At 30.5% G+C, this 19,026-nt stretch overlaps 1 protein-coding gene across 4 annotated transcripts in view; it reads right to left on the bottom strand.

Annotated features, from left to right (window-relative positions):
• The window catches only part of LOC129918285 (A disintegrin and metalloproteinase with thrombospondin motifs like), a 143,382-nt gene that overhangs the window by 40,236 nt on the left and 84,120 nt on the right, over window positions 1–19,026 (bottom strand). For all 4 annotated transcript variants that reach the window (XM_055998742.1, XM_055998741.1, XM_055998743.1 and 1 more), the window contains exon 5: window positions 5,311–5,437. In XM_055998742.1, the coding sequence (XP_055854717.1) occupies window positions 5,311–5,437 (127 nt within the window). The remainder of the gene's footprint in view (window positions 1–5,310; window positions 5,438–19,026) is intronic.

The following is a 19,026-nucleotide window of genomic DNA, read 5'->3' as shown; positions in this document are numbered from 1 at the left end:
AGAAGTGACACCGCAGATTACTCTGCAACTACAAGAGTACCGGAAGATAGATGAACTACATGTTTGCGCCTCAACTATTATGTATTTTCGAGTTGAGTCTTAACTAATAATTTTTTTAAACCTTAATAAAATAAAATCACGACTGGGTCTTACGCACTTGCTCTTGTAGTTCACAGTATCTTTATCTTAAATATCTATTGGAAATTTAAGATTTTGTAGAAAAAAAAATAAAAAAAAAAAAAAAATCAAAAGTTTAAAAAGTAAATTAAAAATTTTTTTTTTTTTTGTAAAATGTTTTTAAAAATATTTTTTTTAACATTTTATACCTATTGATCTCTGTAAATTTTAAATAAAATAACTAATGCTTTGATAAAATATAAGAACTTAAAAAATATGTCAATTTTCGAAAAACGGCAACGCCATATTTCCATTCTCCGCATTTTTTGAGAAAAACTAAAAACGCAGTTTTGTTGGAATCAATAAGAGTATTCCGCACATCAAATTTGATCAAAATCGTTAGAGCCGTTTTCGAGAAATTTGCAATATCTCGAAAACGTTATATGGGAGGTATGCGTTAAAATGGAGATATTAAAAAAATAAAAAAAACGGGTCTAGGGAATTACGTAAAAATCATCTGTACCAAGTTTCAAGCAAATCCATCCATCCGTTTAGGCCCTAGCTCGATGTACAGATGGACGCACAGACGCACACACGCACAGACGCACAGACCGACGGACGGCATGACGAAAACCACTTTTTTGATCTTCTCCATCATCGTAATGTTGGTTTTGATTAAAACCTCGATTTTTTTTTTCTACACGAAACCAATACTTGCCCTATAGAGCAAGTAAAAATTAATAATTTATTATTATACATATCAAAGAGCTTATATTGATATAAGTTTTCGTATATTGAAAAGTCATATTAGTCTAGAGAACAAGGACGATGCCTTTTACTCCTACTGGCCTAGGTTCGAATACCGGTAAAATTTGAAATTGTTTTTTTTTTTTGCGGATTTTTTTTTGTAATTATTCAATGCTATTACAGAGCTGATATGCAATCTGCTTAGAAACAATACATTTTTTGAACGTTTTGGATCTAGCCTAGGCCAGATCTGCTTGGTCGTTTGGCATGTTATAAATGTTTGACCATCTTATGTTTGTTGCCCCTATAGCTTCTTGCTTCAGCATGAGTTAGCACGTTGCGATTGGTATAGCAATATTTGCCTTGTTGGGTAAAATTCGTATTAGAGTTCCATTTCTGGCGAGTTCATCTGCTTCGCAGTTTCCCAGAATATCTCTGTGAACTTGAGATAACAATACCGTGATAGAGAATTGGTTCCCGGAGTAAAAAGCTACATCCTTAACAGATGGGCAGATTCACTTAAAACTTGGTCATGTAGCCTTGAAGGCTCTCGAGAATGGATCTTACAAATATATTTTTACACCACAAAAAAAAAAAAAACAAAACGGTAGCTGGCATCCATTAAATTTTGGAAAGGTTTAAACCCCTTTAGTAATGGCTCCTATGATTTCTGTGTAAAATAATAAAAGATACCCTAGCCGTACAAAAAAAAAATTCTTTATAAAAAAACAATAAACATTAATTTTTTCAAAAAAATTGATTTTTCAAAAATTGAAATACATAGTTTTAACGACAAGTTTCAATATGAAATTCACGGATAGTAGTAAGACTAAGTTGCTACATTAAGTTGACACACCAAATGCCAATTTTTACAAAGCTATGTGGTTTGTTTGTTTCGTTAGTTTGATAGCGCAAAATGTTTTTTAAACCTCTGTAGGCACACCTCTTTTTTGTGACGTGATAGACACACGGGTGCGAACTTAGCTTCGAATTTTTCATGTCGCTAGAAATTTTTTATGTCTCATATTTTATAGAGAAAACTTATATGAAATTGTTGTAGAATTTTCCAAGGAATTCGAATATTGTTTTCACAATAAAAAAAAATATATTTGCACCATTATAAAGAGACTTTTTTGCACCCACTTTTTTGAAAAAATTGTAATTTTTTCATTTTTGTCGTGCCAAATTCGCACCCGTGTGCCGACAGAGGGTTTTAATGCGTAATAATTTATTGATTTTATTTAAATTGGTTCATTTATCCAAGGTAATTCTTTATTCCTTTCCAGAACCATAATTGTAAAATTCGAGTTGTATCGTATTTTAATTCTGCTTCAAGATGAAGATATTAAATGCATTTTTGTAAAAATTTCAAATTGAAAATACGGTTCCTTACAAATAAGAACATAATAGAACTTGATCCAGCCTTATAGAAAAAGCCATAGAAATTCATAGAACTGCCATGGTAAATATTATTTTGGAACTGAAAAAGAATCTTGTTTTTCTTTTTTTTTTGTTTCTGAGATTAAAATGGGTTATTTTTGTTGATATACTTTTTAACTATGTATGCATATTTGAGCTATCCTCAGCTTAAATGATCAATGATTTTCACATTAAAAAAATTTTTTAGAACCTAAGTTTGAGATGATTAGACTTACAGTAGACAGTACATGCAAACACAAATACAAATTGATTTTTTGATAGTATTACTATGTACTTTACAATTATCAATGATATTCAACATTAAATATTTATTTTCCTTGTGTCAAATTGATGGTGTTGTTTCTTTGATGGAAGCTAACTTTTTTGACTATCCCTATGATAAATACATAAATTGCATTACACAATGAAAAAGTGATAGTTTTAAGAGTCGGTAACACTTCTGGACTAATAAAATAAATTGTACCACCTTAAACTGCACTAAAAGTTATACTATTGCCGATTTGTAATAGTAAGGCGGCTTCGATTGATTTCCGTATTAATTGTCCGATATTACTTTATCGTTTCTGTTTATAGTAGTAAAAAACCAAAACAACCACACATCATGTACCATTTTGCTCCAGATGTATGTATAAGATTGTACGTGAATAAACCAATCTGATTATATAAGTTCCATTAAAACTGACACGGTATTTTAATTAATTGCACTACATTTTTCAATTACTACCTTTCAATATCTCACTTTCATTGCAAATAAACAAAAAAAAAACCAAAACACTGTGCAATACACTCTTAATCCATGGAGGGATTATTATCTCATCTTTGACCAACACTTTTGACCAAAGATAAAGCATTTAATTTACCACCATCATTTGCTCAAAGATAATAAAGAGTGAAAGTATATTTGGGAAGAATATGCGCGCAGTTGCTGCAAATAAATCCTGATTATATTGGATGATTCAATTAAATTGAATAAACTCCTCTATAAACCTGAGGGTATAATAAATAAATTATTTAATTGGCAACATGCTGTGGGAACGCTAAAGTATTTTTTCAATTTGAAAATTTATTGGGATCCGGTCTGGTTCATCCTCGAAACAATCAATTAGCTTAGCTTTTGGCATCGAAAGTCATTAAAATTTGGTAATAAATGTGTGAAGCTTTACGTGTCTGCTTTGAAAAAATATGGCAGATTTAAATCTTAACAGAGCATCATTTGCATAGCAAGACGTTAAATACTTTAGATATTAATTCGAATGCAATTAGCCAAGCCAAATTAGTATTCGTTAATAATGGAATAGTTAAAAGTAAAATGTTCCGACAAAAGTTATTTATCAGGATCAAAAATTAAGATATTTTTATCTCTGAAGTCATCGAGCTAGATTTCTACTCTTTTTTTTACAAAATGCAGTCAGAATAAGGAGATGAGATTTTTTTTATAAATTAAAACTCCTTTGAATTGTAAATTCTGTCGCAGTCGGATTTTTACTTGACAGTAGCTTTAGCAAAATTAAATTGTTTTAATGTAAAATCAAATTTTTATTATTGGCACAGAATCAATGATTCACAACCATGTAGAAAGTCAAATTGTCATCAGCTTAAGCTAAAAGTGGGCTTCCAAGGCCCAATTATTTCTTTTATTTGCTTTAAAGGTTGGATAATGATTATAGATTGTTGTTAAAATTCTCTGTCACTTTCTAAATCATTGCCAGTAACTGTAACACAAAATTAAATAATTTTAAATTGCAATTTTAATACTTTTCATTGCAAGTAAAATTATTTATATTATGAAACATTATAACTGGTTAACTAAATAACTTACAAAATGATAGTTTCCGAATAACGATAGGTACGGGATTGATTGATTGCTGTTAACAGATCAAACAATGTCTTTTATTTGATGAAAATGGGCTAAGAGTTTTCTAATCAAAAGAATTTAATATGGCGACAAGGCGACCGACATGGCGACATGGCGACAAGGCGATATGGCGAAAAGGCGACATGGTGACAAGGCAAAATGGGAAACCGACGAAGTTACGAATACCAGAGTTACGGGCGACAGAGTTACGAGCGTCAAAGTTACGCGAAACCGAAGTTACGAAAAACTAGAGTTACGAATTCTAAAGTAATGTTAAGCTATGACATGTGATTTTTGGGTTGGCAACAATTGCGAGGAACGACATGGAATTATGGAAATTCAAACAAGAGATTAACATTTTTCTCATTAGTCAGAACAGAACTAAATGAGTAAAGCGAAAATGGGTGCTATTTAATCTTGTAAAATTTTGATTGGATAGGTATAGATATACATACATGGTTTTGTTTTTGCGAGAAGATCGCAAAAACGTTGAAATAAAAAAAAAACATGAGTATATTTATGTATGTTTGGGGGATATAATTGAATTTAACTTCTTATTTGGCCAACTAATATTGCAAATACGTATTTTTTTTTTCTATTAATTAATTTAATTATTCATAGCGTATTTTGTAATACCCACTTTGTTATTATTTATATTAAAATAATAACCAAACCACCCCTTTTTTTTACAGACGTTATTTTGGTGTGGTGAACTGTTGTTGCAATTGTTGCCAATCCTAAAATCACATGTCATAGCTTAACATAAGTTTAGAATTCCTAACTCTAGTTTTTCATAACTTCGGTTTCGCGTAACTTTGACGGCCGTAACTCTGTCGCTCGTAACTCCGTTACCATTTCATAATTTAACACCTAATACACCAAAAAGAATACTGCTATTATTAACACTCTAAGCTCCTAATTGTCAAAATGGGAAAAATTTAGTTCAAAATAGACGTTTGGCATGAAAGAACCCTTTGATAAAACTTCGAGATTGCATTTGCCTGTTACTCTGTCTATTATCGTGCTAAATTTATTATTTTTTGTTTGAAGTATTTTTTGTTTGACATTGGGATTATATGTGTACAATATTTGACCTCAAAAATTGGTTCATGTGATCTAGATACATTTAGAGATATCTGTGTTTTACTTACCAAAATCACTCATATGTTCCAATGGTTGAGTATCTCTCTTAAATATCACATGATGAGGTTTATCTAGGTCTTTATTAAGTTCATCTGGCAGTGGTTTTATGACCATTTCATGTCCTATACTTCCCTCCTAAAAATAAAAGAAAAAAACAATACATAAATCAATACATCGTTACAAGTTTTGATGAAATATTAAAAAATTACAAATACAAAAACCAATCAATACACAAAAATTAACAAATTCACGCCTGCAGGACGTGTTTCATTTAATTATTATTGCCGCCATCACATAATAGATAACATCAACTCAACGCACAGTATTATCTCGGGTGTGACGATATAATTTTTTTGCAGTCCGTTTTTACTGCGACTGCACAAAAAAAAACCAATTAACTACTTAGTTTATATGCATTCCTAGACATGAACCTCCCGCAAAATAATCATCTCTTGCATAACCAAATTTTAACCACATTTTAGCCGGGTTAACAACCAACTATGTGGATAAAGCTATGCCATTAACGACAAATCGTTTGAATGCTGCTCCAATTAGGTTATCTTTCTCGTGCACCGCACAACTAGGAAGTTTTTTTTTTCGTTTTTCATCTAAGTGAGACTAAACGCTACTGTGCTATGGTGGTATATACAGTAACGCCCACTAAATTAACCTAATGAAATATTTTTTGCATGCAAACAACCTGTCGATTGACAATGTCGAGCAGACTGATCATGCGCGCCGACGACGGACGATGGCGACGACTCCACCGCCGCGGTCGCGTTGATTGACAGGAATTCAGTGGCAATTGTTGGCGTGTCTGTCTTTCCTGTATATGCAAACAGTTCAATTACTATGTTGACAGAGTTGCATAACCAATTGCAGTTTAATAATAATAAAAAAAAATAAACAAGAACACAGATTTTCTTTATGGGTGGACACACACTGGACACAAGATAACCATGGACATGGACATAAAATTACACAACTCCCTTTTCAGACAGCTAGCAAGAGTTTTTTTTTATTGTTTTTTTTTTGGGCTAACAAAAATTTGACACTTTAAGCTAGTCCCACGATAAATCTGGAAATTTATTGAAGTCAAAACTGTTAGACACTGAAACGCAATTAATTAGACAAAAATGTGCGTCCGCCTATATGTACTCTATGTGTCCAGGCCAGGGGGTTGTCGTCTAAAACTATTTTTATATTCTCTCTCTTAAAGAGTGAGTCTCTGTCCATAGGTTAGGTTATAATATGGCTCCAGCTTTGGGACAGGCTATACAACACATATCGGCTATTTATAAAATCGACCGGTATTGCATAAGGACGTATGTTTATTGGGTTATTAGATTGCGATAAAAATGGTATATGGCTTTGGCCAGACACATCGTTCCAAACCTAACTGGTTAACTGTGTGATATGTAAAAATAAAATTTCAAATGAGAAAAAAAAATAGCATTAAATTAAGTCAAATTGATTTCAAGTGCTGCAACTTCTTAAATAAGTGGTTTAGTTCTGTTGTGGCATATATTAATGATGTAACACAACAGGAGGTCTTGTATGAGGTTTGAAAACTGGAGCATGTGTTCATATACTTTTTTTTTGGGTAAGTCAAAGGGAATGGAGGCAAATTAATCTTAATTTTTTTTTTAATGCGGAATTGAAAAGAATGACCTGGGGCATGTTTGAATAGGAAGAAAAACATGGCTTCAGGCTCAGTTCTTATCAGCACAGTAGATCTGTGTAGTAACAAGTATCTAAAAAAAAAACTTTCAAATTAAGATTTTTTTTTTTTTATTTTTTCGATGGTCATACGGTTGTTGGGATAGTACGGACCTTTTACCAATAGTTTGTAGGCTGAATTATTTTTTAAATAACTTTTATTTTGTTTAATTAAATATTTTAAAGTCATGGTGATTTATTTTAACAATAGTCACATGTAATTATTGACAAATTTTTGTATTGACTTTTTCAATTGTTTTCAAATTCTACCCTTTCTAACTGCATTCTCTTTTTAATAGTGTCTGCTAAATGCACATTAATCTCAATTGAGTTTTAAATGTTTTTATCAATCAACGATTGATTACAAAACTAACATAAAAAATTATTCGTTTGGCACGTATCACGATTTATAATTTTTAAGTTCCTTTTTTTTGTGAAAGGAACTTTAAAATCAACACGCATGTGGATATAATATATGTGGTGATATAAGTCAAACAAATTTATCGATTTAGAGACTTAATTGAAAGGGAACAAACATAATTGAATGGTAAATAAATCAGTTTTATTGCTTTTGATTTTGTAAATACTATCTAAAGGAAACAAAATGAAAAAATAAAAAAAAAATTAAAACATACTGAACTTAATTTGTACTTCGCTGTTTTCATTAAGTAATGTGATACTGTTGATTACAAAAAAGAAAAAACACTGTAGGTATTCCTTGATTTTTGAAAGGCATACTAATTTAATAAACACATAATTCTTATTCACTTCTTACAATTCTTTATTTTTTTTGTACCCACTTATATGAATAAAAATTGTTAAAAAATATCAAAAGTTGCAGCCTACTTCTATCAAATGAAATTATTTATTATGACTGCAAACTGTTTTTACAAGGACTGACAAAACTAGTCACTTTTTATTACTTTCCTCAAGTTATTGAAGCATCAAGCATATATTCGAGTTTGCTACTCAGCTCTTTTGTTTGAACAAAAATTTCACTATATTCGCCTTTTAAACTGAATATGTAAATATTTTTTTTTTTTTAACATGAAAAGGGGTAGAACCACACAGTTTTGGAGTCTAATTCAAGTTTATCCTAACAAGAAAATATAAAACGAGTCAATAAGGTTACATGACAATAAGTTATTAAATAACGTGGAACTTTCCGCTAAATTGGTTTCACCCAAAAGATATGGATTATGGTTTTGAACATAAATCCTTATAGGAAATTACTCTTTATATTCAAAAGATTTAAATTGTAGTTTATTCGAGTGGAAGCTTAGTTGCGTAGACCTCACAAAATAGGGTTTAACTTTAAATATTTTAAACAAATTAATAGGTGCCATTTCAAAAATAAAAACAATTGTACAAAATCAATTGTATCTTGGATATATGAGCTGTTTTCATATGTTTTTTTTTTCTTGGCAGTACGTAAATCCTTCTAGAAACGGTATCAACAAAAAGTCACAACAAAGTACGCAAATCCTCCGAAACTACGTTGGTAACTCGTTTATTTGCATGCTTAGAAGATATTTCAGTGCAATCCGTACACCTTCTGACAAATTTGTTACTACTTCAGACGAAACAAATGCTAGGACTCTAATTTCTGTGATCAAAAAGATGCTAGAAGTGATGAAATGAAAATCTACCTCAAAAATGCAGGAAGTAAATACCACTAGCACCATTGTTCTAGGGTTGTGAAAAATCATTTTTTTTTAATGCATTTATTTTCTATTGCAAAAAAAAATATTTATTGCAAATATAAATATTTCGCAGCAAAAAAAAAAATTAATTGCAAATAAAAAATTTTTTGCATTGAAAAAAAAATGCAAAATGTGTATGTGTTTATTAATGCAAAAGTTGCAATAACTTTTTTATTAATGCATATTTTTATTTTCAAAAAATAATTTTTTTAATCCAAACGTTTTTCTGTTGAAAAAAAAATTTGTAATCCAAATTTTGTTCAGTTGCAAAAGTATTTTTTTTTTTTTTTTTCAAATGGATTTTTACAACCTGCATTGTTAACAACTTCCATCAAAGTGCCGCACGCACACTTTTGTTTTCAATTTGATTTTGTTGAAACTTCTTCAGCTTAAACTTCGGTTTCATTTTGTTATATCAAAAAATCATTAAAAAAAACTCGCATTCTTTCAGGACGATTGCCTTGAGTTGTATCAAAATTTTTAAAAAATACATGATTTTCTGGTAACATACTATTGGAAGTACTTAAAGCACGATACTGTTATCCTTTTTAAATACATTTTTATTCAAATGTTAAATTAATACGATTTTTGCTTACAAAATCTTATGACATTGGAAAAAATAAACTACAACTTGTGTATTTAAACCACTCTTATTCATTAGTGGAGTTCATAAATGCACTTGTAAGATCGTTGAGACGAATTAAAAACCTTCAGAAAAAAATTGCCTTCCTACTTACGCCCACATTTCTAAGTCACAAATTCACAATAAGTTCAATGATCTTTGTCGTAAAATAATAAAACAAAATACAACTTAGCAAATATGGGTGGATGAGCACTTAACTTTACCAAATTGACTTTCTCAAAAGTCAAGTTAATTGTTTTCTCAAGTAGTTTGTTTATTTACTTGAACATCGTCTCATTTTATTTTCATTAGAGTAAGTGAATCATCATCCTTTTGGGACTTTTTAAGTTTCCATAAAGTATGAGAAGTGAGATATAAAAAAGACAGGTAAACAAGCAAATAAAAAATCAGTGAGAACTGTCTAAAAAAGGCTTCAGATAAAATTTCTTAAGATTTTTGTATTTTATTTTGAAACATAAAATTTACAAAAAAAAAAAAAATATAAAAATTATCTTCTCAGTTTGTACATTATTGATTTTGCACTCTAAATATCATTTTGGTCAAGGTTTTTTTTTATATTACAGAGTGTTCATGTGTACGTTTTTATGTCTAGGTTCTTGATTCATTGATTAGAATTCAATTTTTTTATAGTTTTCATTGACAAACCAGCAAGTTCGTATTTTCGCTGAGTGAAAATGTTCTTAAAGGTGACCGCGGCATTGAAATGTTATTTAGCGGTTTTCTATTTAAGATTTGTGGTTAATGAAAGGAAACAACAAGAGTGTTTATAGCTATGGCTCATAGTGGTAACAAAAAAAAAAAAAAAAAAAAAAACACAATATATTGCGTTAAGGCATAAAACCGAATGAGTTAAACTGACATTTAGACAGATTAATCTAGTTGATAGTCAAACATGTTGTTAGTTGTTTTTTGTTGGTTTGTAGGTTTGTTTGTTTTAATATTATTTTTGTTCGATACTTAAATCACGATTTGTCGGCAAATGTGTGGTTGAGAAAAGATAAATAAAGAGATTTATTTATTTGAACGTGGTTCCTTACAACATGAGTTTTGTTTTTTTTTTTGTTATCAAAGGGGTTTTGTTTGTTTTTCTATGGGTGCAGTGGGACTGATTTTTTTTTCATAAAAATAAAATAAAACAAAAAAAAATCTACAAAGATGAAACTTTATGATGCTTTTTGAAAGAACCAGCTTTATGCGGCCTGCTAAAAATTATATGAGTTGTTATTGTGATGAGAAATATATAGATTTTTTTAAATATAATTTTGAATAAATTGACTAGTGACCCAACAAATGAGAAACAGCGATAAATGGAAGTGTGATGTGATAAACACCGGGCAAAAAAAAAGGTGTGATTATGACAAATATAATGGAAAATACATATTCGATATGAAGAATTAGATGTTTTGATGCAGATTTGCATTGAGATGTAGACTTAAGGAGTTTCCGCACGGTCAGCGAAAAATTTATGACAACTGGCATTTAGGCATTATATTTGAACCTCATAGGTGTAAATGTCCTTAATGAAGATAAAAATTACTTCTACAAAAAAATTTACAAATTCCTCTTCAAAATTTTTAAACAACGTCTTTATAACGACGCATGTTCAGATTCACTTGGAAATTTCAATGCAAAAATTGAAGACATAGTCCTATCACTTCGTATCTTATTAGAACTTAGAATACAGCACTAGATCTCCCCCTTTTATCATTCACAAAGGCACTTGATTGCCCCCTGTTGGTCAAACTTGAAAGAAGGTACTCTTGCAGCAAAATGAATGCACGTACTTCTTGATGATCTATTTATACACATATGTGTATTTTCCAGAGTCACAAAGAGGAAACGCAATCTGAAGAATCCACCAGAAAACAATTTTTGGAAAAATTGTACTAGAATTCCTAGAGCCAACACCGACATAGTTTTTCAGGCAAATTTAGTTAAAAAAAAAAGCTCACGGGTCGTTTGAACGCGACACTACTCGAAGTGTCTTGCACTCCAGATTTTTTGGGGTCTAAATAGTAAGAAAAAAGCTTTTTTAAAATTTTCTATCGAGCTATTCGTTTTTTACGAGCTTAATTAGTTATGAAAAAACGTACTTTTACGTACTTTCACTCACGTTTTTGTTAATAACTCTGTTAATAATAATGGTAGAAACTCAAATAATGGCTCTATTTTTAGAAAATAGAAAAAAAAATATGCCTCTTTTTAACGGCGTTTAAATCAAATTGCCATCATTTTTATATCTTCAGATATTCAAATCTAAATCCATTCATTTTTTCTGCCCAATTCGATTTCACTAATCGAAAAGTTTTTTTTATAGAAGTCAGAGTATACTTTTCTAGTGGTTTTTCGTATGCTGAACACGAATCCGAAGTCAGAAAAATTCTATCACATCACGTTTTTGAGATTTTACCCTTAGAAAATCAAAAATATCTTTTTTTAACAGTTTTTGAGGTTATGTCCTTTTGCGTAATAATATGTTTCTCAAAGGACTAAACTTCTTCTTTCAAAATCTGATTAAATCTTTTTGATATCGCTTTTCTTCTCCGAGAAATCCTAAAATGAATCCACCATTACGATTATGGAGAATTCCGAAAAAGTGGGTCTCGCAATTCCTTCCGTGAGTCTGTGCGTCTGTGCGTCCATCTGTACACATTTCCACAGCCTAAACGCGTGCACGGATTTTCACGGATTTGGTACTGATGATTTTTATTGAATTCTGAAAGTTTTTTTTTTGTTTTTTTTTTTTATATCTCACAAAGAAAGTGTAACCCCCATACAAATTTTTCAAGTTATACCAAATAACTCGAAAACTGCTCTAACGATTTTGATAAAAAATTTTGTATATAATTTTACAAACAAGACCCAACTTCCAAAAAAATATTTTTTGGAAGGTTACTAACGGTACCTGCCATAGAACCATTTTTTTGGTTTTAAAATATCTCTTACAAGGCTTACCCGATTTCAACGAAAATTTTTATACAAAAGCGTTTAGTTAATCGTAATATTAAAATGTTATAAAATTTTCAAAAAACAAATTTTTGGATTTTTAAAAAATATTTCAAAATCTTTTTTTTGAAAAATCAATTTAGATTATTTAAAAATTATCTAACATCAAAAAAAAAAGTTGGTATGCCATTTTGAATAAATAATTAATTTACGCTTAAAAACAAAATTTCGAAACATTTCAAAAATCCGTTTTCAATTAGATTATTTTATTTTGAAAACGGATTTTTGAAATGTTTCGAAATTTTGTTTTTAAGCGTAAATTAATTATTTATTCAAAATGGCATACCAACTTTTTTTTTTTTATGTTAGATAATTTTTATATACAAAAAATTATTTTTTAAAAAAACGGCTCTAACGTTTTTCAAATTTTTTTCTCAAAATTAATTTTCATACAAGAAATCAGATGCCATACTTCATTTTGTGATCAAAACCTTTAAAAACGGTGTTTTATTAATTATACTTTCTTACACTATGAGAAATGGTTTAACTAAATCGAATTATAATTTTGCCTCATTTTTTTTTTTATAAAAAGCTTTAAGATAAGATCTACTTTTAACATAAGAGCAAGTACGTGCGACCCCAGTCGTGCATTTTATTTTAATGTAATTTACTTTCCTTAAATGTAGACCAGGAACCAGTCGGATCAACTTGATTCGAAACATTTCTCTCAAATGTTCAAACCAAAATAGAAGTAAAGAAGACTACAAAATGAACATTTTTCACTTAAATATTTTTGAAAAGCAACATTTTTAAAAAATCTGAGCTATAGAAATAATTAAGTGCAAAATAACGAAAAACTGAAAACGATGTTTTTAATATTTTCATAATATTTTTTACCTTTTTGAATATTTTGCAATGTGTTGACATTCTAGAAACAAAACAAAAAACAACAGACCTACAGCCAGCGTTATTATCTAATGCCTCATTTCACCGAGTGTTGGTAATTTTTATTTAATTATGGTGATTCCTCGACATTAATTTTTTATAGGTGCAAATTTAAGTTAGACACGCAAAAGGAAGTAGGTAAGTATTTAAGTACTTGGTAGGTGGTTTTTCTGAAGTGAAAGAATCAGATTAATACCGTCTTAATGTATCGTAATTCCAAAGTGCGTCAACATAACTAACAAATATAAATTGTAGGTCGACAACTAATTTATCCTTCAACCAAACTAAGAAAATAACATAAATTTAACTTCAATAAAATACCAATTAGCACATCTTCGATGCCAAATAAATACATTCATCAAATCAGAAAAGGTCTCTCTTTCAATGGATATAAAAAAAAAAAAAAAACACTTCCCCCTATAGGCTAAGAGCTATAAGTAATTGAAATTATACATTTTTGTGTTCCACTCAACACCACAATTTCAAACCCACCAACAACCGTCCAAGCAACAACGATTGGCACGGTAGCTTTTTTGCACATGGAACGGAACGGGGTCTTCGTTCCTTACCACATAATTTATTATTTTCTTCTTTGAGTCTTTTTTTTTTCTGTTTGCTGCTGCTTCTTCATCTGCATAACCACACCATCTGCCATGTCTGATGTTGTTTTAAGTTTCGTAATCTTCTTGTAAAACAAATCTAGAAAAAATGCTATGTCTGTTTGGTGTACAAGAGTATCCTAAAGATTCAAGAAATAAGGAATAAATTTAATATCAACAAAAAGTGGGAAAAAAAAACACAACCAAACAACCGATACTAGATAGCCTTGATATTTAAACCCCAGAGAGTTGTTGCATCGTCTTCGTTAAAAAAAGTTAAAGAAGATGAAACCATGAAGTTGTTATGCGTTTGGTTCGTTGGTTATAGTTAGTTAGTTGGTATAATAAAGTGCAAGACTCGTTTTGCAGTTTAACACAGATTTGAATTTCCAACTCTGCTAATGGGATTTTAATAGTTGAACTAATGAATTACAATGCAAATCACAATTGGCTAATGTTCAACTTGGGAATTTAATTAAAAATAGTGACATTTTAGTTACATAACTTTTTTTTTCATATACGACAACGACATCTTGATTATGAACTCTCTTAGAAGGCATGAATTTATGGAAAGTGAATGGCAATATTTATTTCTTTGCGTGTGCGATTTTTTCTTTCTCCGGGATAAAGTTGCTTTTGTTAATGAGTTGTGCATAATTAATAATTAAATCAACCATAACCTACAACAATGTGCCACACCTGCCTCCCGGAGGTCGCCCTAACTTTGCATGCTGCCTTACTTGGCCGGCTCCGAATTAACGAAATGTGTGTTCTCCGATAAGACAATGTGTGGACAAAAGCCGGGACAAAGGCTAGTAGCAGTCCAGGTCGACAGCATCGCCACCGGCGCGGCGCACCGGTACAAAACAAAACCTTTCCAACCTATCCAAGGCTGTTGCATAACAACACTCTCTGCAAGTCATGGCGTTGTAGTCCATACCGTACCTTAGGTTGCACCTTTTTTTTTTCTTAGCTCTACCACGATATTGGAATACTCTGACTGAGAGGTGCGCAGGCAGGCATTAGCTGCTTAAGCCCCTCTTTTGGTCATTTATCAATTTCTTTATACTTCCTTCATATAATATCGGTATGAAGTTGGGTGCTGAGAAGGAAACACAAAAAGTTATAACTTCTTGTTGAACGTAGTGCCAAGTCCATGTTGGGAAGCCTACATAGGAGGCCATTATAAAGAAAAGACTGTCTTGACTTGTCTTGTGTTTTGTGTTGTCTTGGGCGGTGGCGATTTTCCTTCTTCTTTTTTTTTCTTTAATCATCATTAAGTCAACCCCCGGAGATAGGAAAAAAAAATAAAGAAGAGAGGGGGAAATTGGTGAGAGATTAAGCTCAGCAAGTTGTCCTAAATGGTAGACAGACGGACGGACGACCACGACACGATTTTTGGTGTGGAAGCTTGTTGTGTGGCGGCAGTGATTATTTGTGTTGACACGCCGGCGCTGGAAGAAAATTGTGTATATGCTCTAAATTAGTTTTTCTTTTTGCGTTTGTTTTCTTTTTATGTGTGTTTTTTTTTTTTACATAACCATTTAAGGCAGTAAGGAACGTGTTTTTTTTCTTTATATTTTAGATGTGGTTTGTTAATTTTTTTTTATTATGATACATGTAATTTTTTCCAGCAGTGTGAAACGAAACTTATGAAATACAAATTTTTTATCAGTCAGTGTGACGTTTGTAGAGCAACTATTTGCTGATTGGTAACGCTGTGTTGTAAGTTCTAGTTGTATATACTATAGTGAATAGAAAAAAAAACTAAGGTTGAGTTAATCAAAAAGATACACAGTTTTTGGGCAAACATGGCAAAAGTTGTTATGTTGCAAACATAAAATATGAAAAATATGATGTATGATCATAACTTAGTCATACATGATTTTTAAATCAACTTGAAAATATTTTTAAGGAGGCGAAAAGAGATTTTGAAGTAGAAATAATAAATGAAAAAATGGCTATCAGATAAGACCATAAGAAATAATGAATACGATTTTTAACAAATGAAATAATGCCACAATATTGTTTTGAATATAAATTCAAGATTAAATTTTTAATGGAACTTCGAATGGACATATAAACTAGACTTTCCTTTCTTTGAAACCGTTATCAACATTTGATATAATTTTAAATAGATAACAAATTTATATTAGGCAATATTATTTAAAAAATAATATTTATTCAATCAAAACGAAAGAGTTGATGTAAGAACTCGAATACTTAATTCAGTAGTGTATTGTTTTACTTTATGTGACGTTGGATAAAACAAAATATAACTAGGTATATGAAACAGTCACATTTTATTTATAATAAAATAATGGACTGAAAGTAAATTTTTTTTTTCATTTGCTAGTGTAAACTGTATTCAAAAACTTAAACCGTAAGATTTTTTTTGCAGAAAATAACTCGAGTGTTGTTTTAAAAAGTGTGTCTATTGATACGTTTATTAATTTTAAAGATATTCAGGTATTTTTATTTAAAAAAAGGTCTTTTTATAACTACAAACCACAAGTTTTTTTTTTTTTTTCTTTCATTCCGAAGACAATATCTTTTGACTAAAATCTTGTAAAGAGTTTTGAAATAAAGATATGAGTTCATAATCAACACGCCTATGCATTCAGATAAAAAAATTAATAATCTTTTTTTTATTTTCGAAAAAAGTCAAAGAGGTACCCTTTGTCAAAAAAAAAAAATACATTTTCAATAATGTAATCCAAATCCATTGAGTAAGACATCAAAAGAAAGGTCTTTTTAAGCTAAATTCATAAACAAAAACTAAAAGTTTCTTGGAGGTTTGTTTTCTGAGATATTTTCAACCAAACATTTTTTTGTTTCACATTCCGAAGCCGATATTTTTTGACTAAAGTATCGTAATTGGTTTTGAATTAAATATATGATCTCATAATTTATATTATTATTATATAAACAGATTTCTTAACATCATAATTTCTTGTGGTTAAACGCAGTAAAACGTTTTATACAAATTAGGGTCTCCAAAGAAACAAAATTATATTGAGGGCCTTTCAAGTTGAAAGTCAAACTTTATAGCTGTGAACTTCTTGGTCTACATAATATGTAAATACAGTTCTTAGTATCTTATAGGGTCTAAAGAATCAAGGTTCTGCACAGTTACCAAGCTTTTTGTCAAGCCCATTGCACGCTCTAACCCTAGGTTATGAATGAATTTAAGCTTATTCTTCTTCATCAATATGTAGAATACCATGAAAAGAAAATGCGAGATATTTCAATACAACCTGTTTTTACTGATGGCTCATGTAAGAATTGTTGTCTCTTCCGAATGCTTCAATATAGCTCTTGCGACTTCACAATTAAGCCAATATTTGTAAAGCAAAGGTTTCTAAATTACATACGAAATAGAACAAAAATGAAGCTAATAGAATAGGCAGTCAAGTTGCTGTGTAGTGTAGCAACTAGTGGCCTGCATAGTGCGCGATTGGGTAGCTGTTTACTGTCTTTAACCTGGAAGGCTAGCAAAGGAATTTTCTAACATTCTTCGTAAATTACGCAATTCCGCTCAAAAAATCAAAAATCAAAACTACACAGAAAAAATTAAGACAAGATGATGTGTTTCTTAAAACCCCATCTACTTAAAATAATAAAGTCTGATAAGAATGCATAGAATCCGTTTAAAACTCTGTTGAAATCAAAGTGAACTTCATTAGATTATTATAATAAGAATTTACTTCTTCTATGAACGTACTGACCAACAAGAGAACATGAGTTAAAAATCTGCATATTTCATCACACCTTCAGTCGTAGATATGAGTGAGAAAAATCGGATTCAGATTTTGAAGAAATCTCTTTATGTTTGCATTTATAAAACAAAAATTAAAATGCCTCATTGCAATTCATACTCCTGAGTGCGAAAAAAGTCGCAATCGTTAAGCAATAACTAAATTTTTGGCTCAGCCTTCATTGCATTATTCTTTCTTTCAAGACAACAATGCTATTTGGTTGATTATAGTGTGTTGAAAGCATATTTGGCGAATTTTCAAGTTTTCTTCTCAGCTCTTTTGTTTTTTAACCTGACCTTTCAATAATTTTGAAAATAATATTGAATTTGTTTGTTGAATTTACGTAATAAATTGTTGTAATAAATTGATTTTTTAAGCCTGCCAAATGCACGCGGGATATTTGATAATAAAACGTGTACCTAACCAATTTATTTATTTCATGTGCAAATCTCTGTTTCTTAAATTCTATTAAACTATTTATTTACATTTTCCTCTTCCAAATGCAATACCCAAAATGTATGTAAAGGTTTTATCATTACCACACTCTTTTCTACAGGCAACGTAAGTCATTATCATAACGTGTTGTTATAAATCTTTTCCCATCTTTGAAGTACTAAAATATTGTTAAAATTTTAGAAAAATTCCCACATAAATAATTAAAACTTGTAGAGTTAACCTTTCAACTTTTAAACTTAACAACGACCTTCTTAAATCCATCAAAAGACCATAATCATACATTTTAGTATGTTCAAATAAAAAATTTAAAAAAAAAACACAAGAAAAAAAGAAACATAACTCAAAACAGCCTACGCTTACGCTTTGCAATTAACCCAAAGTCTCTCGCTCCCACACACCTTAAGGAACTCTACACAATAATATTGTATTTGTTTTTATATGTGGTTAAGTAGTAGTGGTAGCGCATACAATTTGCTCTGAAAACGACGACGTGTCAAGAATGCTAAATGACATTAACTCGAACTCGCATGTATCTATAATGGCGTTGTGTAGATGCCAATCCATGCCACCAGGGAGATGACAATTTGCGCATGCAAATTGAATTTTTTTTGGGCGATAAACAAAATTATACAACAGAAGTTCTATGGCATCTCTTAGTTAGAAGCTGATGAGGTTAAGAATACAAAACGTTTTTCCAAAATCAACAACATTTTCTAATAAATTAGTTCACCAATGACAGTTAAGGTTGCACTGTCAAAGAGAAAGAAAGACCCTGCTACTGGTTTTTGTTGCCCACACTTTAATGCATTGTTATGTTTTTTTTTTCTCATTAAAAGTAAATCAACGGAAAAAAAACAAGTTGACTTGCTAGAGTCGACTTGATGACGACTTGCAACTCTACTACAATTCCAACTTGCGAGACATCCAAAAGTTGTAAATATTCAAATGTCGTTCG

This window comes from Episyrphus balteatus, chromosome 4 (genome assembly GCF_945859705.1).
Source record: "Episyrphus balteatus chromosome 4, idEpiBalt1.1, whole genome shotgun sequence".
Classification (NCBI taxonomy): domain Eukaryota; kingdom Metazoa; phylum Arthropoda; class Insecta; order Diptera; family Syrphidae; genus Episyrphus; species Episyrphus balteatus.
Note: the sequence above shows the minus strand (reverse complement) of the source record. Positions and strands in the feature narration are given on the sequence as shown.